Genomic DNA, 23,281 nt, shown 5'->3' on the forward strand with positions numbered 1-23,281 from the left:
CTAGTCAAAATGTCTCACATTTTCAGCAAACATGTATTTCTAATTAAGAATTCTCCTAAGAAAATATGTTTCTCTCAAAGAGGAGGAATATTTGAATGGTATTGCCACACTGTATGACTTTATTTCAGCTGTGAAATACTTAGATATTAAAAGTGAAGATTTGCATTAGTGTTCTGAATGTGTTTTCTCATTTGATCATCATGTTGAATTCATGGTGAAGGTAGTAGGCATAGGTAGTTATAAGCCTGTTGTGGAAAGACTCCTAAAAACCAGCTGTTCTTATTTTCTCTGTTGGGAGGAAAGCTTAGAGACTGTTGAAATCACCCTCTATTCATGCTTTCTCAAATAATGATTTCATTTGTAGTATTTAGCTCAGTTTACCAAAAGGGTACGACCATCGTCTTGGGCTGGAAGTCCACAAGAGGATGGGGTGAGGCTAGGCACAATAAATGCTGGTGTATTGCATGTAACTTTTACCTACATAAGATTTTTTTTTTTTTTTTTTAATATGTTTGAGACACTTGTAAAAATAATTGTGTTTGTTAACACCTAATTGAATAGCAGCAGTCCAAGTCAACTGAAGGAAGATTTAATGTTTTACTGTTTTTCAATTACATTCCAGCATATACAGGCATTAAAGTGAAGCCTCAATTCTTTAAGAGACTTAGAAACTTTTGTGAACCCTTTTGACCAAGTTGCCTCACGAGGTAACTGTGTAAAGATTCACACGTTCAAGATAAAATGATGTGAAACTTGGGCATGTTATGTTCTAACCATGTAACTCTGCCCATCTTCATAGAGAAGCAACATTTCATCTCTCTGTCTGAACTGAGTGCCCTTTGTATGTTTTGTATGTTTGTGTTTGTATATTTTGTGTTTGTTGTGATTTTGAGCAATTGGATTCAAAATACTGCACAATAAAGACATGTCTGATTTGCATATTCTGGTAGCTCCCAGTCCTATGTCATTAAAATACGTAGAATCATGAATTATTGTCAGGATGCTGTCCCTGGCAGAAAGTTATGGTTTGTTTTGTTCGAAATGTAACCAAGTTCGTAACCAAGTAATTGTGTTCGTGCTGTTAGCCTGTTATATTGTGGCACAATCCTGGAAGTCTCCAGCTCCTTCAGCGAAGTCCACCGACTGAGCAAAGTTACGGTTTTCAAAAACTTGTTGTGTGATTGAGAATGTCCCTTGAGCGGCATGCGTGCTGGTGACTGTCATTTGTGAGTGCGTCTGGACGGTGCCAGCAGTGACACCATTCCTTGCATGGACAACTTCCCCAACTGCGTGTGAAGCATGTCATTGGTAGGGAAGCTGTAGCAACAAAACTGTGGTTTTAAAGAAACTTTTATGTGACTGGATTCAAATGAGGAAAGTGTTAGGGTAAGTTCCTGTTCCCAGCCTGACATTACTAGCCTTGCTGCAGTACGTGGGACTGGACTGGTGGTATAGAGGAGCGATAGTTCTCGGTAAGTAAATCCCAATTTAATTTCTGAGCCATCCGTCTTGTTACCATAGTTCAAGATCTAAAATATGAAGGTTGTTCTACATCCAGATTTCGAAGCATTTTTATTCTAGCTTATTTTTCCTCTAGGAGAATTGCGGTTTAGGATTCAGGTTAGTCTGTATTGGACGTGCCATAGCTGAAATCAAAACAGATCCAATTCATGTATTTGCTTGAGCTCTCAGACTCCCAAGAATTTGTAAGGAATAGAAATAAAAAAAAAAAGAATGTCAAACTTGCTTATTTTTTATTTTTAAGGTGGAGTTTGGAAAAGTTTTAAATTTGCCCATATGAAAAATCCTAAACTAAGCTTGGTTTCTTTTAATTTGTTTATATTCTTCTTTTGTATTTGGTTTTGTCTTGTGATTTATTTTTGTCTGAATGTTGAAGTCATCTGAAGGTGTCTACATTGATGAACGCAATTACAGAGGAAGTATGCGAAGAGAGACTTGTCAAAAGTACGATAGGAATGGCAGAAACAGTACAAGGAAAATCCTTGTGCTGTAATTTGAGCAAAGAAGTACAGAATTTGCATAAAAGTTATTCTTACCCTTTTATAAAATTTGTTTCAGCTATATTCTTAAAACTTTAGGAAAAAATTGAGAAATGTATCTTAATGTTGTTTGAAGATAGTAAAAATACTGCAATTTTTGGGAAGGATTTTGGCCTTGAAAGCATAGAGAGGAACACACACAAAGTCTGGAGCAGTGAAGTGTTTTATGGAAGTCAGAGAAAAGTATGTACAACCCTTTCCGGCATGTGAAAATTGATCTGGAAGTTCAAAGTTTGCATTTCAGTAATGTGGTGGTTGTGAGAGGGGTTGTAATGATTCTCAGACCACTTCAAAACACTAAAGCATCTACCTAATCCTGTTATTCCTCTGACTCTGGCGGCTCGTTTGAAGGAAAGGAGTCAAACCCAAATTACCTACATGAGATATAGTTTAATACTTTAGATAAGGGAGAAGGACAAGGCAGTTCCTGGGTGGCCAGGTTGTTGTCCTTCCCAGTGGTGCCCTTGACATAGCACTCCTCTATTTAATTTTTAAAACACTTGACCTTGGGATATCTGTAGTTTACATTTGTCAAGAGGATTCAGCAGATGTTTTGGTGAAAATTGTAAAAGAAATGATGAGCTGGAGTGAAACAGTCTTTAGGCTGTTTCATATATGGTGTTCATATAAGGTAAAAAAGGATTGGAAACCCACTCTGAGTGTGTGCTTCAGGTCACAACCTGAAAAGCTGACAATCCCAGGAAGCCACTTCAGTTATGAGTCGCTAATAGACAGAGTTACAGCCTAGCCTGCCCCTGCCTTCCAAGGAAGATTCCCAGGAGAAGGAAATCTGGAGAGGCCTATTCGAATAAACCCTTCTTTGGCCCCAGAATTGCTGGGAAAATATAACATTGTCTTGAGTCAAAGTAACTTCTTCCCCTTAAAAGAGAGGTTATAGATAAGAGTATGTCCTGAGTGCAAAAACTGGAATATATCATGGCCGAACTGGGAAAGATAGGATTGGAAAATAAACAAATTCACAATTAGTAGTTAACACTTTGAACAGCCTCCCTGCCCCGAGTTTGCTAAGCAGCTTACCAAAACGGCAACTGCCTATCAGATGCAGGACATGATATTAAAATTATGTCTCTGAAGGTGGAAGATGCTGAGTAAAAAAATACAAAATTATTATTTCAGCAATTATTTTTGTGCATAACAAGAAGCCTTGATGAGTAACAGTTAATCTCTCATTTTGTGACTTTCAATAGAAGCTGTTTCACAGTTGGTGTAAGATTTAACTCTTTCCATCTGGTAGCTGATTACTGATTATTTTTAAACAATAATGATTTTTGCATATTAATACAAGAAAATGTTTACTTTAGTGAAACGTGTAGTCGATTTTTTTTGTTGGTTTTTTTTTGTTTGTTTGTTTGGGTTTTTTTCTGTGATAGCATGGCTGCTTCTGGTGCCCATTCTGCGCTATGTCCTCTCTGTCCCAAATGACACTCCCTATGAACCCAGCCAGGCTATGAATGAAATCTGTTACCAGCTCCTGCTGAGTCCTTCGCTGCCCTCCTGTATTTCTTCTGCCAGTATTGCTACTTTAGGGACACCTCAGCTGGGAAGTGAGTCTGTCATTCATTAATGAATGCTAACTGTTGTTCTAATCTGAAATAATCTTAAAAAGTTCTGAAAATGTGATAGGAAGGTTAATAGCATGACACTAGTTTTATTCAGAGAGGGGAATTCACATGAGAAATTGGGGTAACTTTTTTGTTTGTATTGCAGTACATGTTCCAAGTATACCAATTTATAGACCTCAGGTGATGAATCCCTGCTTTATTTATTTTCCTCATCTCTCAACCCAAAAACTGTACCTTGAATTGCTTTAGTTTTTATAAAATGGCACAGCCTCTGCTTAGGGTCTGGTGGGATGCCATAGTGTCTGACTGGAGTTGAACACGCGGTACGCATACTGAAGGAAAGTTATGGAAGAAGTCTATGGTTAAAGAAAGTTGCACAACCAGAATCAGTTTGCTATTTATTAACTTTTGAGTGATTAATCGTGGAAACTTCAGGTTGTATATACATAAATTATGCACAGGTTTGTCTGCAAGGTCCTCTTCAGCTTAACTGGGGCAATGAAGTAGGAAAGAGTTGATTCCTTTGTTGGTTGTACTCTTTCATCTGACTTCTTCTTTCATGTCTTTATCTGACTCATGCTTTCAGTATTTCGTCCTTCCCTGGAATATCCCTCCTACCTTTGACTGCTCCGTACATACAGATTCTGAGGAATGGCTTAAGTGGAGACTGCAGAAAGACAAGTGGGACAAAGCAGTCAGACAGAAGCTTTTTAATGTCCAGAAGAGTTGCTGCGAGCACAGCCCTGTGGGTGGGTTTGTGAGGAAAACTAGTTAGAGGAAAAAGGTTTTGAATTTATAGAGTCATACAGTGGCGGTCACTGTTAACTCAGCAGTGTCTGATGAGATGAACCTTCACTTCCCACAACACATTGTCCCTCAGCTCATGTATGAAAACCCCTGTTGCTGTGGCCGTATTTGCTCTCCCTGGCATGACTGTGTTGTGTGCAAGTAACTTTAAAACCTAGACAGAAACATTTGTTCATTTGATGTTTGAAGGAGAAAATAAAGCATATATGAAATTAACTGATTTTCATTTATAAAAACTCTGGTTAAATTTCAGGTTTAATCTAACTAGCAGATTAGGTTATGGATCGTTTAAAATGCTTTCTGTTTTGGCAGATACCGAACGAGTTTCAGACCTCGGTACACAATTGCATATAAGACGGTAACAGAGCTGGAATGGAGATGTTGTCCTGGGTACAGAGGGGAAGACTGCAGAGAAGGCCCAGCGGAAAAGCCAAACACTGCTCGTCGTCCTACACCACCAGCAAAAGCTGTCGTGAAGAAAGGCTTGGGTAACTTTTTGTTTGAATTTTCATATGCATGATCATGTCTGGTTTTTTGTTTTGTCTTTTAAGTATAAGAACCATTATGGTTTCTATTATACTCAACTACTGGCAGGTAGAAAATCCATATGGAAGACACTGTGTGGTGGGAAAATAATTGCCAGGCAATAACAGTCTTGATGCAGAGAATTTCCTGAAGAATAACGGAGAGGTGGGTGTAGAACACTGGCCGTAAATGCCAGCTGGCTACTCATAGTTCAGGAAAATCTTTGCATTAAGATTGGGTTTTTTTTTGTATGAATTTACAGGGGTTTTTGTGGTTTCTTCAATGTTCAGCAAAAAAAATTAAATATATATATACATTTGAGAGGAACTATTATTAAAACAAAAAAAAAGGTACTAATTTTAACAAGATATAATGCTCTTTAGCAGTTTCACAGTGTTTTGTTTGTTCAAGGGCTTGTGTAGATTTTACAGATTCATATTACATTACCTGCCTTAATACTAAGGGGTAAGGGAATGATAAGCCTCAGGTGCTGAAAAAATACCTTAATAAATGAATGATGTTTGTATAAGATAGTGTCTTCTGAAAGGGTAAGAGGAGTGCTGTTACTGCAGTATTATGCCTTTTCTGCCTTAACAAAAAATGATAAACAGATGTTTCCTTCTGGTGGACTTTTTCCCAACATATCAGAGATTAGTGTCACGTATAGCACTTAGTCAGATTTCCACTTGTGTTTTTTGTGTAGTGGAATGGATTGGGACTGAATATATGGTTTTAAACCGGTCCTATAGATTATATACCTGCTTTAAAAATAGGCTTTTAAAATACTTTATTAGCCCACCTAAAATATTATTTCCAAAAGATGATAATAAAACATGGTGATATCTTTAAGTAACTTGCACACTGCTTACGTCTAGGTATTTTCTTTCTGCTCTGACCCTAGGACTGTAATTCAGTGCGAAAAAAGACCAGTGTGTATGTAATAGCTGCACTCTGTGTGTGCATACTTTTTTATTATTAAAGGAACTGGCCACTCTGCCAGTCTTGAAGAGTACATTTGTGACTTCCTACCTTCCTTCTTTAAGCTGAAATCCAGTTTAAAACTAAGAAAAATTCCCACTGCATGTCCTTCAGACCCTATCTCAGTATGGACTTTGGATTATGAATTGTATAAAAGATACCATGCAAAATCACAGTTAGGACTATACATGACATATTTGTAGAGTTTACCCCACTCTGCCTAATGGCAAAGATACATGGTAGTACACAAATAAATATCATGTGGATCTACACATTAAAGTGGTATTAAATGTTTGTTAAACTAAAGCAATTGGTGCTCTAACTGCAGGTTTGATTAATATTAGATGATTATTTGGGATCACACTCAGTATCTTGACTTACTAGTGCCTTGTTGCTGAGAATCCCAGAAAACAGGACTAGAGGGACCTTAAGGGGTTTGTTTATCTGACTCCTAAGGTAGGATCAGCTATGTCTGTCCAGCCTCTAGTGGTGGAAATTCTGGTGCTCATGTGGACAGTGACTTCTGGCATTTCACTTTCTGTACCTTGACTTGCTCCAGTTGAAGCCTGTTCTTCTTGTCCTGTCCCATAAGTAGCAGATATGGAAAACAGTTTATTCCTTAGCAGTTTGCAGGTATCTTTCAGAATATCACTCTCATTCTCCTCTAACCTAAATAACAAATTACTTTGGCTTTTACTGCAGTTTATACTTTCTTGACCTCTGATAATATTTCTGTTTCTTCCTTTCGTCCTTCTTCCTTTTTATCCTTCCTTCCTTCCATCCTTCCTTGGTTTTCTGTAATTTTTGTGGATTTTTGCTTGAAATGGAACGTCCAGAATTGTACATGGCTCTACAAGTGAGGTACTGCCAGTGACAGATGGATTGAAAGGATGGTTTCAGATTCATCAGTTGATTTGTGCTAGGTAAAAAGTAGATTGCAACTAGAAGTCTACTTTTTCTTTTTTAATTCAAAGAGGATAGTGTGAGTGTTATTTTAATAGAACAAGTGTGGATGTGTAAATCCTTTTATACACATTGCCTACTTAAGTATGTGTCAAATAATTAGGTATTTTTGAAGCATGTGTGTTAATGGAATATCTTGCAGAACCCCATCCAGTAGATGCTTTTGGACTCCAGTTCAGCAAAGTACTGGAGCACAAACCTGCTTTAGGCACATAAATTATTGCCACTTCAGTTTTCAGTGGGAATTTAGGAGCAGCACATCCCAAATTATTGTTACAGGAAATGCAGTGGCCCTAAGGTGATTGTGTTGTGGTGTATATGGATCATAATGGTCTGTTATATATGCTATAGCTTAGATTCATTGCTGAACAAGAAGCAGGGTTCTGCTTGCTAATTTATTTATTTATTGCCAATGTAGTATGTTGGCAGGAATTGGTCAATGTGCTAAAACTTTTAGTTTGGAGGGTTTTGATAACTTTTCAATTATAAACTAGTGAAAACAAGAATAGAAAAGGGAACAAGCATTATGCATTTTAAAGCATTATTTAGCTTTAAAGAAAAGTGAAATTAGCCTCAGTTGATTAAAACAGATACCATGGGGAATATTTACATCCAGACTTTCTTATGTCCATAAAACAGATGCAGAACCAACAGAAGTGCCGGAACCTCCACCATATGAGAAGAAGATGCAGTTTCTTGAGGATGAATTGTTTAGACTTACACGATCAGTGCTTGAACTTCAGTCCTCTGTGGCAGGTGTGAATGAAAACCTAAAGTTGACTGTCCAAGAAGATGCGAGTAAGATGTTGGTCACTTGGCTGAATAACCTTTATGACCGCCCAGAGCCTGATAGTGCAGTTGGTGGTGACACAGACAGTATTCATCTGCCTGGACTCCACAGCAATAAAGATCAAAAAGACCCTTTTATTGATTTTGAAATGGAAGATATAAAGTCTGAGCTAGCTGAGGTCAAAGAAGCCTTGAAGATGAGGAACGACAAGCTGGAGGAACTGAATGGAAAAGTAAAAGGCTATGAAGGACAATTAAAACAACTGCAGGAGGCAGCACAAGGACCTACAATAACAATGCCCAGTGACAATATATATCAGGAGTATATAGACTCAAAATTTGAGTCCCTCAGACAGGAAATACTGGAAGGATTTGAAAAGAAAATGGCAGATCTGAAGAACTCCTGTGAATACAAACTACAGGATATCCAGCAGCAGTGTGATGACAATGACAGTAACTGTTCAGGAATAATTGATGTTATAAGAGGAAAAGAGAATGACTTGAGGAAAGAAATAAATACTCTCCGAACTCAGATTCCATCAAACAAGTCCAGTTGTTGCAAGGAGGGTGAGAGAAATTACTTTGACCAACAGATAAAAGATTTAGATAAGAAGATTGACAGAGTTGTGGAAGCACACAGGATCTTGAACGTTAGAATAGATAATGAAATCAGTCGATTGTCAACTCCAGATCTAGAAGACATGTTTGGTGAGAGGTTGGAGGAGCTAGATGCGAGGATGAATGTTACAGAACGAAATGCTGAAGAACATTGCTTTTACGTTGAGGAAACTCTCCGCAATGCTATAGCTGCTGAGGTAGATGAATTGAGAGACTTGTTTGACCAAAAGCTACGTGCCCTAGAAGATAGGCTAGGTGGCACTATTTTAGAGATCGCTAATACCACAGACCCGGATGGAATGTATATTAATCCTGGGCCCATCTTGCCCAGTGATGCAGGATTTGCAAATGAGCAATTTACAGCTGAGATGAATTTTGTGAAAAACAAACTACTGTCGCTTGAACACCTCTGTGGACAGAAATGTCAGCCTGCACCACAAGGTGCAGAGGACCTTCAGAAAGAGCTAGAAAATTGTAACAACAAATACAATCACTTGCTTCTGAAAACAGAGAACAACTCTGTTCTCCTGCAGTCTCTAAATAGCTCTCTTAATGAGAAACTCAACTTAATTAAGGGTAACCAACGTGACATCCAGAAAATGCAGAGAGATGTACGTGTATTCCGGTATAGTCTAAATGTCATGGATAAAGATGTGAAGAACATTCAAGATGGCTTGAATAGCTGCAAGGAGCAGCTTCTGGGTGTCAATTCTACCTGTAGAAAAACACAACGAGGTGTCTTCCGAAAAATTGATCAAATGCAAAGGACGTTTGCAAATCAGACTGCTCATCCCAGTGATAATTGCTGTGGTGAAGTGAAAGAGAGACTAGAACAATTGAATGACCATATCCTGAATGATCTTAACAAGTGCAAAGAAAAGACGCAAGGCATCAAGGAGGGTGTTTTGGACGTTGAGAGCAGAGTCTCGCATGTTGAAAAAGTTTGTGGCAAGCTGGACTCTGTCTCAGGTAGTTTGGAGAAGATAAAAGAAGGTCTGAATAAGCACATAAACAGCTTATGGAACTGCGTCCGTGAAATGAATGGAACTATAGCATCTCATTCCACAGATATTTCTGGCCTCAAAAATTCTGTCCAACAGTTTTACAGTCAAGTCTCCAAAATCACCACAGACATTGAAGGCATGCTGAGATCTCAGCCTGACACAAGTAAGGGTTTTTTTTCTTTTTTAAATGCTTTTTTTTTGTTTGATTTTCAGCTGGCTTTCTTTTCTGAGTCATTTATAAAGGAACTAAACAAGAGAGGAAAAATTTAATATTACACAATTTCTACTTTGTTTTTACAGTGACTCTAATTTTGGCTTTTGCTCTAGAACACCATCGAGGACTTTGAGTGCTTTTAAAAGTATTCTCCCTCAAAAAAAAAAAAAAAAAAAAAAAAAAAGTCTTACACACATTCATGTTTACTTTGAGCCAGAATAAAGGCAGTGGGAAAACTAGTATTTTTGGATAGTGAGCTTGAAGTGAGTTTTAAGTAATAATTATGAGTGGGTCTTATTCCAATTCATTTGATTTTATTTTTTTGTTTTGTTCTGCTGTATTTTGTTGTGTGAGATTATTCTTGATTCCTCAGGGGAAACTGAAAAGTAAATGGAGAAAAATGAAGTCAAAGGAATTCAAATTTATGCTAAGAAAGATTCCCTGTATGTTTTGTTCTTAATCTGAGTTAATGATTATAATTCAGCACCAACTCTTTGATTTAGGACTTTTGCAAACAAGCTCTGGCATATCTTGGTGTGGCCATATAGGACTTCTGCTTCATAGCTCTCCCAGAAGTTTGTGTTCCCACAGCGTAGTTGGCAAGTTGGCAATAGGTGCACACCACAGCTGGCAGTGTTTTCCCACCTCAGCCACTTCTGTTAGTAGTCCAACGTGTTAGCTCAAATCTCCCTCTTTAGGTGGGTTAAAGTTTGCATTGGAGTGGCTGAGAAGCAGAGGCACGTTCCCTTTGGCTCAAAATGCTATGAAATGGTAACCTCAGCGTGTTGGTGAACCTTGCAGTGAAGGTTTAGAGACCTTGCCAAATGCCACTCAGTTCCCTCTGAAGTTTGTGCTCCAAATCACAGCCATGGATTGTTTGTCTGAGAGACAAAGTGTACAGAAGGAAGCTGAGTTCCTGTTTCTGTTAGCGTGATGTAAAACCATAGGAATTGGAGACTGTTTAGAAACTGCACTCTTCAGTTACTTGATGCTTCTGGTTTTAATTCTGTGCACGTGTGAGATAAAGAAGAGGCTGATTTCTGTGACCGGCCCTAAACCAGAAGAAGAGGTGCTGAGGGAAGAACCTGTGGGCTGTTGCAGCTGATGGTGGCTGGGTGAGATAAGATGAGGGACCATGAGCACTTTTGCTTAAATAGGCAAGTTGTGGTTCATGAAAGGTCTGAAAGTAATTTCTGCAGGGAAGAATATCCTTCTTACTCCAAGGCAGACTTGAAAGCTTGTGATAAGTGCATTGGTTCTGAGTGTTTAGTTGTTTAAAACCAAATGTATTGCAGTGTTTGACACAAAAATCCTCCTGAGATGAGAAGTTCTTTTGTGAAATTAAAAAAAAATACCTTTCTCCTCCTCTAAAGGAAAAAGTGAAGGAGAAAGCAGGGGGTCTGTAATTCTCAGATATTTCTTTTGGTGAAATCTCAACTTCAACAGCATTAGGACCTTCACCCCTAGATCTTGAAAAAGCGGACCCAGTCCCCATTAAAATGCAGTATGATATATCTATTTAATCCTATTTCTCATCCATCTTGCCCAAAATAAATTTGCACTAGGGGCCAACATTGGAGGAAGGTCTAAGATACAGTAATCTTCCTCCTGCTATTTAAAGCAGGTGTTGGAGCAGCCTCATGAGTTGTGTTTATCAGCCCCTGTTAGAAGGTTGTAAAGCTTTAAAAAGCCTCAGTGTGCCTGGGTTTCCACAGCAGAGCGCAGTTTCAGGGCAGAGCTCTCTGTCCACCATCAGGGACGAAGATCCGGGCAAGGATGCTGCAGCGGGTGCCGGGATGCAGGTGCTCTGAGCATCCCTTGCTGCCGTGGGGTGCCTCTGGCCTCCGAGGGATTCGTGAAGCACACACTTCAATCCCCAAATGTTTCCAATTACAATAATGCTGTCTGGCACAGCAGTCCGACTACGTTTTGATGGCTGGAGTCGCAGGAAGATTTTGGCAAAAGAGCCTTTTTTGGAAGTAGTTTGGGAACCCTGTTACGTGAATCAGGTATGACTTTAACTGCTTTTGTGTCTGTGATCTACAGCATCGTCTCTGATACCAACATCATTTGCAAAGACAATTTTCAGTCCTGGCTGTAGATCTGTGTTGAGTTTCTTATGCAGTATTTGCCAGTGTATCGTAGCATTCAAATGATGTCATTTGACTTTGGAAGGGCCAAAACAGAAACAAGTTGTTACTAATAACAGTTGTTGAGGGCAGTAAGGCAAGGATATGTTGCAAGAAATACAATATAAAAGTCTTATCAAGCAGTGTAAGCCCAGGACACTGTAAACCTGAGCAAAGTCAAACGATCTTGGGAATATGGCTGTGTTTTATTCTGAATTTTTTATTAGGGTCTTTGAAATGCCTCAATCCAAACTAACAAGCCAGGTTAGTGAATGATTGTATGTCGGATACAGACCCAGAAACAGACCCATATTTTATTTGTTATAATTTTTGGTGAAGGTAGCACAACGTCCAGCCGTTCCCCATACACAAGGGGGTGGCAAGGGCAGGCAGTGGTCTGCTCTGAGCTCAATGGGGACCACACACCATATACTTGCCAAGACAAGGTAATCCAGCAGCTCTTTGTCCACCTTAAATGGTGACTGCCCCCTTTGTTGTTCTCATTGTGCTCTGTGCATCTCTGCAGGTACGTTTGCTCTTCAAATGGCATGAAACTGAAAGTGATGTTTAAGTTAGTGGTCTCTTTTAACTTACTGCCTATTCATACAGATTCACGAAGTTTTCCAGGAGTAAGAAGTGTGGTCTTGCAGCCAGATACCACGCTGGGAGTGCAGTTTGCTTTGGTTACGGTTATTTGACCTGAACTGCAATTCCTCTGGTAATTGTCTCTGTAGCAGGATTTCGAAAGCAACAGCTAAATGTCTGCTGAAGTTATGGTCTAAGAAATCAAATGTATGATCTACATTACAGCATCGATAAAGAGCATTATAAAATCTTAGTGTTATAGTGCAAATAAGAGAGAGTCATATGGTTGATTCCTCTAGAGTCCTTATGAGCTCGTGCAAAATGTAACTTAATTGTCAAATCCCTTTGGTATCTATATAAGAAAATTCAAGTCAGGTCTTTTTGGCTTCTGGTGAGTCCAGTCAGATTCCTTTACTCACAGAATGATATGGGGTTGGAAGGGTTTGTTGGAAGGGACCTCTGGAGATCACCTAGTCCAACCTCCCTGCCAAAGCAGGTCCACCTAGAGCAGGTTGCACAGGAACGTGTCCGGGTGAGTTTTGAATGTCTCTAGAGACAGAGACACCACCACCTCTTTGGGCAGCCTGTTCCAGTACTCTGCTACCCTCAAAGTAAAGAAGTGCCCCCTCATGTTTAGATGGAACTTCCTGTAGTTTGTGCTTGTTACCTCTTGTTCTGTCACTGGGTACCACTGAAAAAACTCAGAACTACTACTGCTCAAAACTACTACTTTAGTACTCAGAGTTTACTACTTTACTCGGTAGTTTGTTTTACACACCTTGTTTCCCTGTGTTTGGGAGCTGAGGAGAGCATGGTCAGGGCAGAACAATACTGGAAACAGATGCACTCCGAAGATCCTCCTGCCTCATGCATCCAGGTCGCTGCTTGTCTTTCTTCCCAGCAAATCATTCCTCTTTCAGTGAAGTAAATTTCAGGTTAAAGCTGCATAGCTGAACAAATGGAATAGAATAAAATACTTTTAAGAGGAGGAAGGGAACAAAAACATTCTTGCTTTCAACCGAGGAGGGAAACGTTTCCTTCTGTTTCAGTTGTGGATGGGCATCTGAGAGCAGAAGATGTTGTCTGACACAGTGACGGAGTTGTCCCTTACACCACTTTGTCTTGCTATGATGCATCTCAGTAGAAGAGGTCAAAAAGGTTGGTAAAGATGGCAGACCAGATCCCTCTCAACCTGCTTACTGGCACTTTAAGTTGAGCTTTAGGTTTAGCTTTATGGAGATGTAGTTGGATAATTCTGAATATTGCAGCATTGTTGTTGCATGCAAGGAAGCAGTTTGCACAGGATACAGGATTTGGGCCATTGATTGTTATTTAAAGGTTTAGAAATGCAAGCAGAGAAATATATTCATTATCACTGTGTCAGCCCAAGTTGTTGTCTTAATAAAGCTCAGCATAATTGACTAGAGAAATGACAAGTAGATGCATCCCAAGGTAAAGTATTTTGCCAGTTTGTGTTTTGAATGAGGTTAATCTGAAGATCTTAGTTGAAGGTCTAAACCTATGCCACTGTGGACAGATGTCTCACTAACTTAACAACTCTGTAAGCAGTTCACTTTGATACTTTAAGCCTTTTTTTTTGAAAAGTTCTATAAGGTGGTTTTTTTAATCCTGGGATTTTTATGAAGATAATTTCACTCTTTAGTCCTCTGCCTTGTGGGTAGCGTTACCGAGTGAGCTTCAGTCCGGCTTTGTGGTGCATTGCTTATATGAGTTTCAATTCTCACGACAATTAAAGTCAGCCAGCAAAGCTCGGGAAGATTTTTTTTTTCTAGCAGGCGTGTCTAGCAAATGAATGCAGGTGGTGTGAGGCTATGACTTCAGACAGCCTCTCAATACTCTGGAAGGCTTATGTGGACTTTTTATGGGACTGAAAACAAGAAACGAGATTCACAGGGGTAAAGTGCAGCTGTCAAGTAGTCACGAAACAGCACGCAGGTTGCCAGTGACACTGTCTGGACCTCAGCCGTGCATCACAGACAATACCTGCATGACTTGGTTGTAAGCTCTCACCCAAAGGCTCAGCGTAAGGCCCTCTTGGGGGTCCCCAGCTATGCAGCAGAGCCAGGGGAAGCCTCACACCACATCTGCTTCTAGGCACAGCCATTCGGTTCAGCCCTAGCCACTGGTGAATTTCTCCAGGCTGATTTTGGACTGTGATGAAGTGCTTCGTTCTCACCACTGTGATCTCAGAGCGGTGATCTCCACTGTGGACCATTGCAAGCATTTCTGGTGTGATGATTTGCATCAGATAAAAATCTCAAGGGGATGTTTGTCCATTTCCCCAGAAACTCACTTTCATCCCTGCACCCAAAGCCATGCTTTAGTCTCAAAATGCAACCAAAGTAACCAATGCTAATGTTTAATTTAGAATGAATTTCTAATTATCCCATGTAAAAGCTGTCATTGCATCTGCTAAAATCTACACAGCTGCAAATTCATGTTCTTAGTGTAGACGTAATTCAGCTTCATTCTTGTCATCTAGGACTTCATTTTTATGAATAAGCCGTAATTCCTATAAAGGGCTTAGAACTGGACCAGATACACGAATGTAACCGTGTCAGCACTGTTCAACCCTGATGTCATATATGTTGGCTGCCCTACTGGAAAAGTCTTTTAATGGTATCTCTTCTCTTCAAACAATAAAGGCTTTTTCTCGTAGATTATATCCTAGGGTTCTGCCTTCGTTGTCAGAAAATATTAGTAATGGGAGTACTTGGAATGTTAAGGTCATTGCGTTTCAAAGTAGGGAAAAAGATAATCTGTAAGTCAGTGTACATTTATTCAGGTTTTTTGCTGTGGATACTTTATGGTAGTGCTAAAGGGTCAGCCTCATGCTAGGTGTTGTGTGAGTACAGAGTTGAAGGTGGGAGTGATGGGCGGGAAGGGATTCAGGAGAAGTGACCCGGAGGTAGAGAGAGAGCACGCGACGGAGATGAAGGCACCGGTGGGAATAGGTGTGATACACAGCCCGCTGGGTGCAGAAAGTCAAAGCTGGACCAGCGGGTGACTGTTCACGGGTTATTTGACTGCTGCTTGTCCTGTCTTCAGGCTGTCTTCATTCCTTTCCCTGTGTCACAAGCTGGGAAAGAGGGGACGCTGTAGTACTGCAAGAATGGAACGGAGTTTTGCCAGTGCGGTCTTGGGTCTGAGGAGAGAGGTGGCCTCAGATTGAGTCCTGTTCTATTTTAAAGCTTTTTACAAATTTTTATATGCTATTTTGGGTGAATAATTTTGTATCTTTCCTCTTCTTTCATCATTTCAAAGGACGACCAGAAGTACCACGGCAGCCTTTGCCACCAAGACCACCCCTGCAGCCCCAACCTGGCATATCCCTGCTGCCATCAAGGCCAAGGATACAACCCCCACGACAGAGGACCCCCCTCCAGCCACTGCAGCCAAGACCTCTTCCGCGCCCAGCACTGCCAGGGTCAGGAGTCGTGCCATTTCTGCCTGGAACAACCGGGATCATCTTGGAGACTGGAGAGGCAGGGCCTCCTGGCACTGTTCTAATGTCAGGAAGAGGGCGGCTTAGAAGTGTGGATGGTCAGGCTGGTCAAAGTACCATGCCCATTGCTGAAGGGTATGCTGGAGCACCAGGTGAGAGAACCAAACCAATGGTCAATCACTCCCGTCTAAGTGCAATGGATGTGCCAGGTCTTGCTAGAGGGGTGACACTGGGATGTGTTGCACTTTACCAGCCACCTTGCAGCCTTTCGTGGGTGCCCATTAACAGCTCTTGCCGCTGGGAATGGGCTCACGGCAGAGATGTTTTGTGAAGGGGCCGCTGCAGCCTCCAGCTGGCTATAGAAGTAGGGGAAACACATTCGGTGCCAGTTCTGTTGCCTTTGCCAAGGCTGCACAAAGCATGAGGTCAACAGGGCTGATGTAAAATCCTTGGTAACTACAGCAGTCTTTGCCACTAGGGAAACTAATTTTTTTCTTGCTGTAGTGCTTGCCAGTGGATTTAGAACATTATAGTGAGAATTTGGTTTTCTTTGCCATGACCACCCCAGTTTAACAATAATCAAACATTTCACAGGAGATGCTGTTTGGTAGCTATTTTGGTAAGTTGTTGTTCGGTACTAAAGGATGCTTTTTAGAATGCTGCAGCAATATTTAGTCATAAAGGACTCCATGGTGTACTGCATCACACATAATATTTTTCCTTTGTAGGGTATCCGAAGTTATCTCCTCCTACCACGGACTCACAAGGTAAGGCTGCTGTTTCCTAAAATTCTTTACATGGGTACTTATTTCAGTCCCTGGAAAGTCACGGTTGAGAGAAGAAAGTGTTGATTTTTAGTATTTAAGTTTAGCGGTGAGGAAAATCTGACAGATTTTTGCTAGACCTAAGCTTTAAAATTTAATCCACATCCTTCGAAAAGATGAGGTTTTCGAGGTTTTGGAAAATAATTAATTTTGGGTTATTGTTACTTACCTTGGCGGTTTTTTTTTAAATACAAAGGGTTTCTATTTCCTAGCAAATGTCAGTACTGACCTTTCGTTTTTCTTAAATGAAAGAATATGTATTTCTTTCTGACAATTGTAATTTTTCTTTAATAAGATGTGGATAAGGACAAGACTAAGATCTTGAAGCACTGTTAGTATCTGAGCTAGTGCATGAGTTGGTCTTCCTTTGGGGGGGAGTTTCTGGTTTTGTTAGAATTACGAGGGCTCGTGTTCCTGACTTCAGTGAAAGCAGGAGCGCTCCCACTGACAACCACAGTTTAAACAGATTCAAAAGGCAGTTTTCTTGGTTTGGTGGTGTTTTTTAAATTAATTATAATATTTAATATCACATAATTTAATATGGATTTGTATGATAAACAGGTATAAATCTTGTGTGAGACATTCTAGTTGGCCTTGATAAATACATTGATTGGGTGCTGCCTGCCCTACAACCTCACGCTTAAGATATTATCAAACCCCGGGGAATAGCATCCAGCATCAAAGCGAATATTCCCACACCCTCTTCAGGAAGACTGATTTCATCTAAATTTGTTTGAGGAAATATGAAAAATAGAACATTAGGGCTTTATGGCATCCAAAATCCTATCCTTGGGACTTAGTTTGATGGCCCTAATAAAATCACAGATAATACGTCCTGAAGACTGGTCTGGGGACTGACAGAAAGAGTTGTAAAGAGATGAAACTGTAAGTCTGATACTTATACTTTCTAATTAAAAAATGTGTCATAGCCTTAAAGCAGTCTTTTTGCATTTGAGGATTGTGGTGGGAAGAACAAGCAGCACCAGATGAGGTTTCTGGAAGAGGATGAGAAGTAAAGAAATGTTCCTTTATCTTGATGCCAGCAAAGCTGATATAGATCTCTAGATTTCTGTGATAAATGGATTTCCTGGGGGTTTTCTTCCACTTTGTACAGCTTATTGCCGTTTATAGACAGCAGTATTTTAATAAGTTTATGCTAAAACTGTGTGAAACAGTAGGTGGATGTTAAAAGTATTGAAAAGGCAGGGTGTGACAGGCAGCATGTGCTGCTTGGTGGGACATGCAAAGAAACGTTATCACCCTCGGGATACAGAGAGAGCTGGGCTGGACCAAGGAGTTCCTTTTCCTGATCCCTGTCCCTGAAGACTTATCTAAATATGAGATATACCTGCTGATCTCTCCTATAACTTCCCCCCAAATGCCTTGCAAACCCCAATGGCAGGTACAGTCATAGAAAACAGAGAGGCAAGGATGGTGCAAATAGCTATTAGACTTTTGTGGAGTTAGAGCATTTACATCCACTGCCCCTCATCGTCAGTGTCTGCCTATAAACAACAAAGAGAGAGCATTCTGGGGCAGAATTCAGCAGTTAACAGTGTTGTAGAAATTAGCAGCTGGAGAAGGGAAGATTTTTGGCTTATTGGAGGGGGAACTTAATGTTTAAATAAGGCATCAAGGAATCCTTAATACCTAATTTGTGCAGGACCACAGTTTATGATGTCTTTGCCAGTCTTCACCCAGTACATTTTGTGGTACTGCAGTTCAAATTTGAAAGAGGATCAGATCTTCTTGTACTGTAATTCCTAAAATAAGAAGCTTGTACTATTAAATTGGCTTTCTGAGTACTCCCTTTCATTTCTGTTTCTGAATAGCTTTTGTTGTATAAAAGCACTGCTCAGGAAGAAGTTGAGGGCTCCCACTATCCCACTTTAGTGCTCTTCTTGAATGCTGAGGCACAATTTGCATACTTTCAATACCAAAGTATTGCTTGAGTTCTTCAGATTAATTAGCTATCTGTTTGCGTGCATCTCACAATATAACATTCTATGTAAAGATCTTCAAGGACTTAGAATTATTAATGAGAGAGCGTAAGGCACAATATTACATATTAACTCTATTTCCACAGGCAAGGAGTTTATGACAGAGGTGAGTTAAGCGTCAGGACCTAAGTGCATCCACTAATCCCTTTTAATACAGAAAGAATTGAACCAATTGTTATTTAAAGAAACATCAGCAGCCAGTGCTATTGCAGCATGGCAATTTTATGGTTATGAGAATTTTTGTTTGCTGGAGCAAAGAAAATTGCAGAGGCAGAAGTAATGAATTGGCTGATGAACTGGTCTGGGAAGTGATGAGAAAATGCATGTAAGATCCCAGGTCACACGATTAGGCAAGGACAGAGCCAAGAAGAGGATTTGGATGTTCTGATCAGCATACAGAGGGTCACAATGAAAAAAATTCACTGAAAGCACAAATTGCCTTCCCCACCCTCCCCCTTGATGCAGCACTGCTTGTGTCCTTAACCCTGCAGCTCCAAGGGAGGGTAGTCGCTTCTCTCTGAAAGAAATTGTAATAAAGAAAATGGCTGAGCTAGTGAGCCCTGCCACTGTGCAAACGCTGCTGTATGTACCCATGCAGGTAAAGGGCTAATTTTAGTTTGGGCTTTTTAATTCTTCTTGCTTACCTGATACTCAGCCATCTTTACTTTCTCCATGTGACTCCAGGGAGCCAGCCTGTAGGACGTTTCAAATTTAAAGGCACGAGGTTTATTGTAACGTAAGATTTATGTTGTTGTAGGTGGTCCTTGATTTGAAGAAAGAGTTTACTGAATACATAAATTATCCTGCTGTGCTTTTGGCGGGTTCCGCTGCATGCTTAGCTCTTTCTTTTGATTATTGGACAGGGAGTAGTATTCTCATTAGTACACATCATGGGGGAAAGCCTCTTTGCTGACTTTGAGGTAGAGAACACGCAATCATCCACAGTTGCACCAGTGGTTGTTCTTTGCTGCTGTTTCATAGAATCATAGAATGGTGTGGGTTGGAAGGGACCTTAAAGATCATCTAGTTCCAACCCCCCTGCCATGGGCAGGGACACCTCCCACCAGACCAGGTTGCTCAAAGCCCCATCCATCCTGGTCTTGAACACCTCCAGGGATGGGGCATCTACAACTTCTCAGGGCAACCTGTTCCAGTGTCTCACTGCACGAACGAACAGTGCAATTCACAGAAGGACACTGAAGGATGGGGTGGGAGATGGTTGGTTGTGTAAGGTGTGGTAGGTAAGTGCTAGGCCAAACCGTCTCTTGCTGCAATGTGAAAGGTAGGAATTGTAAGAGCACAAAGAGCTGGTACTAACAGACTCAGGAGAAAAATAGCTGTGTCTTTGTAACGCACTAAGTGAGTTATCATCCACATCAGAAACTCTTTGACTTAGAGCAGAGCTAATGGGCTCAGCTTCATTGAGCACTGGCTCTTGGAAATCAGTGCTGTGCTGTGCTCTATGGCCATCGCATATGCAGAGAGGATTTTCCAGAAAATGAGATATGTTAGGGTCAAACTGAAGAGTTTTTTTTTAAAAAAAAAAAAAAAAGTCATGTAGATGATAAATTGCTGATATTTGTGTCCCATTTGCTTCACCTGAAATGATGCATTTTGCCCTCATTTAGATTTAGCTGTATTGGCCAAGCAGAGAAAGTCTGACATATCGTCCCTACTCCTGCCATATGCAAAGGAGTCATAAGTGCATACTGACAAATGAATTACCTACATATGGTATCTCTTCTGTGTAGGTTCTTGAAGAGTCCTCATTCCAGTTGCTGAGTAATTGTCAGCAGCACCATCACACTCTGTTATTTTTTTTCCTTTCATCTTGATAGAAAATGCTTGTGCTGTGCACTGTTTTGTTTTGCTTGATTTTTCCCTTCTTCTTTTTCTCCTTCTGGCCCTTGGGCTCTGTGGGAGGCATGAACTGTGCTGGGAAGTCAAAAGAGAGGTGGAGAACCAGAAATACAACTAGCAGATGGCTGGAAGTAGATGTAACCTAATAAAGGCCACCCATGTATCTTCTGTGGTCTTTTGACTCCCCAGAATGCATTATACTAGCTTAGATTGCCATGAACGTGCATACCTGATCCTGCTTATGTGTATATATATATATCTGTGTATCTCAGGTGAAATTTCTTGAATACATCTAAAGTCAAAGAGTTTTTTCCTCCCCCAGAAGCTGTAAAACTGTGGTTGAATCTTTTGCGAAACCCTCTGTCTGCCTGGCAGTTTCTTCACCAGAGCTGTGCATGTGGTTCCCAGCTTTTAAATGCTTTAAAAAACTTCTTCCTGATTTTTATAATTCCACAACACTGACTGCTTAAGTGAAAGCAGTTTGCAAGCTTGGACCTTGCCTAGAGAAGCTAAACTTTGGTCTTTGCATGAAGAGGAGTCTTTGCAAGTGGGGACACGTAAGAGAAGGTGGTTCACCTCTCTGTAAGGTTCTGCAAAAGCACTGCTGAGAGCTTGTGAAACCTTCAAAGAGGCAAAGTTCCAGCTGGAAGCAGGGAGGAGGGTAAGAGAGCACACACAGGTTGCATCTTTCCTGCATCTCCTTATATTGCCCACTAAACTGATCTACAGGATATATAGAGGGCTTTTAGATTTCTCCTTTGGACAAACTCAGATGATGTGCTAAACTTGACTGCAGATCTGAAGCAACTTCAGCATCAAACTGTAATAACTATTCTAGCAATTACTGCAGGAAAATCTTGAAGGAAGCCTGGCGAGCCAGAGCAGGACTTGCTCCCTTATCCAGGTGACACCAACTCAGAATTGTAGCTACTGCAAACGGAAAGGCCAGAGTTTCTGGGCAGGCGGCAAATAGTTTCTGCTGTTTATGCAGTATGGCTGCAGGGGGGAGAAACCTTTCCAAGTGAGCCAACAAGAAGTTAGTTGAGGTGCATTTTCAGTTGGTTTGAGTCTCAGGGGAAGCTGAGAATACAAAGAGATGCTTTCTCTAAGTAGCGTGGTGTTAAGGTGGTGGAGCTTTACAGAAGCTGCTTAAGTAAGTAGACTTCCTGCAGTTAATTTTGGACCTTTCAGATAACCTCATCTTAGCTCACAGGAGCACTTGCAGGTGCATGGGCAGGTAGGAGTAATGAAAAAGGGCTTCTGTCTGTTTTCTGACTGTGAGACAAAATACCTAATAAGCAGAGATAGATACATGAGATCTACATGAGATACAAAGGTACATGAGGCAGCTGGTTACTAGCCCCTGAGGGCAACCAAGGTAGTTACTTGCCATTTCTGAAGTTGCAGGCATGTCTTCCCCTTGCCTTCCCCTCCCACTCTTCCCATGCCAAGTTATTCAGAAAACAAACAAACAAAAAAGGGTAGCAGAGCATTTGTATATCCACATTTTAGATGAAGTTTTGTCACTTTTAAACTTCAGTTTTTAAGGGATATAATCTGAATTGAACATTGGTTGCTGATGGGCATCTCAGATTGAGAGGAAGAGAAAACCAAACATACATTTTAAAGAAGGCAGAAGAAGGAGCAGGGGTGAAACAGCATGGAGAAAACATGGATCCTAACCTGAACAGAGTAGAACAGAAAGAGCAACTAAGGACAACTTTAAGTGTGTTCATTGTTTCCCCGAATTGCCAACCAAAGCAACAAGACTTGACTACTTCTAGTGGTGTTCCTGCTTTAGGGGAAATGTTCAGGGGGAAGGGAACTAAAACGGGACTAACAAGTAGTTGATCACTAAAGACTTGCCATTCGGTCAGTCTGTTAAAAGTAAAAATTTGTCTCAGTTGTCCAAACTGACTGTATTTTGCCTAACAGCAGTGTTTAGCTAGTAAGCAGAGAGCCACTGTAAAATAACTAAGCGTCTGTTTGATCTGCTGACAAAAGAAGAAAAAATTGAGTGAAAAGTTGCCCAAAAGAGAATTGCAAGAGAGAAGAGCCCTGGTGATGGTTCTCTTTGCTTTAATACCAAAATGTTACTTCTTATAGCTATTTCCACTACCCTTCAGCAGTGAAGGTAAGAGATCTAAGATGTGGGCAGTTTCTCAGCGCGAGTAGGAAAGCTGTCACGAGCTACACACCTTACCACTCCGGTTGCCATTGTGATAGGGGCAGAGAGCAGAGATGTCCGTGGGCAGCCTTAATCCTGAAGAAGGTCCATGGCAGAAGCATTGTTGAATTGAGGGGTGGCAGGATTTCTGCTGCCAGCATTTACAAGCCATGTACCTTTTCCTTAGAAGGAGAAAAAAAAAATTAAAGAGGTGGCTGTGGCCAAGGGGGGAATTTTATGGTGCTCAGTAAATTTTATGGTGAGACACCTGGGACCCGGGCCAGCAATACGTATTCTGCTAATTCTGGCATCTCTCAAGTGACAGAGTTAGTCCAAGTGGAGTATGTGCAGGAACAGAGAGACACTGGATATAAATCATGCCAGGGAGAGGCTGTGTTGTCATCCTGATGCGACTCTGACTCATGTTGTTACCCATTTTAGGACCTGCTGCTGCTGCGGCGGCCTCTCTGGTGTCATTTTCTGCTGGGCTCACGCAGAAGCCTTTCTCGAGCGATGTCGGCGTGGTTCACTTTAACAAAGTGCTTGTGAATGACGGGGACTATTATAACCCCAATACAGGTAACGGCCAAAGAACAGACCCACAGAGATGGCAAATGGGCAGTGGCATGGGTTACCAGTGTTTGATGCTACCTCAGGCCTTGCTGACGGATTGAACAAACAAAATAAGCCCATCGAAACCAGACACACT

At 40.8% G+C, this 23,281-nt stretch overlaps 1 protein-coding gene across 1 annotated transcript in view; it reads left to right on the forward strand.

The window, feature by feature from the left end:
• EMILIN2 (elastin microfibril interfacer 2) overlaps window positions 1–23,281 on the forward strand; it is a 35,867-nt gene that overhangs the window by 10,564 nt on the left and 2,022 nt on the right. The window contains exons 3-7 of the mRNA XM_074146577.1: window positions 4,763–4,938; window positions 7,556–9,490; window positions 15,541–15,873; window positions 16,450–16,488; window positions 23,014–23,151. Of these exons, the coding sequence (XP_074002678.1) occupies window positions 4,763–4,938; window positions 7,556–9,490; window positions 15,541–15,873; window positions 16,450–16,488; window positions 23,014–23,151 (2,621 nt within the window). The remainder of the gene's footprint in view (window positions 1–4,762; window positions 4,939–7,555; window positions 9,491–15,540; window positions 15,874–16,449; window positions 16,489–23,013; window positions 23,152–23,281) is intronic.

Source organism: Numenius arquata, chromosome 4, assembly GCF_964106895.1.
Source record: "Numenius arquata chromosome 4, bNumArq3.hap1.1, whole genome shotgun sequence".
Classification (NCBI taxonomy): domain Eukaryota; kingdom Metazoa; phylum Chordata; class Aves; order Charadriiformes; family Scolopacidae; genus Numenius; species Numenius arquata.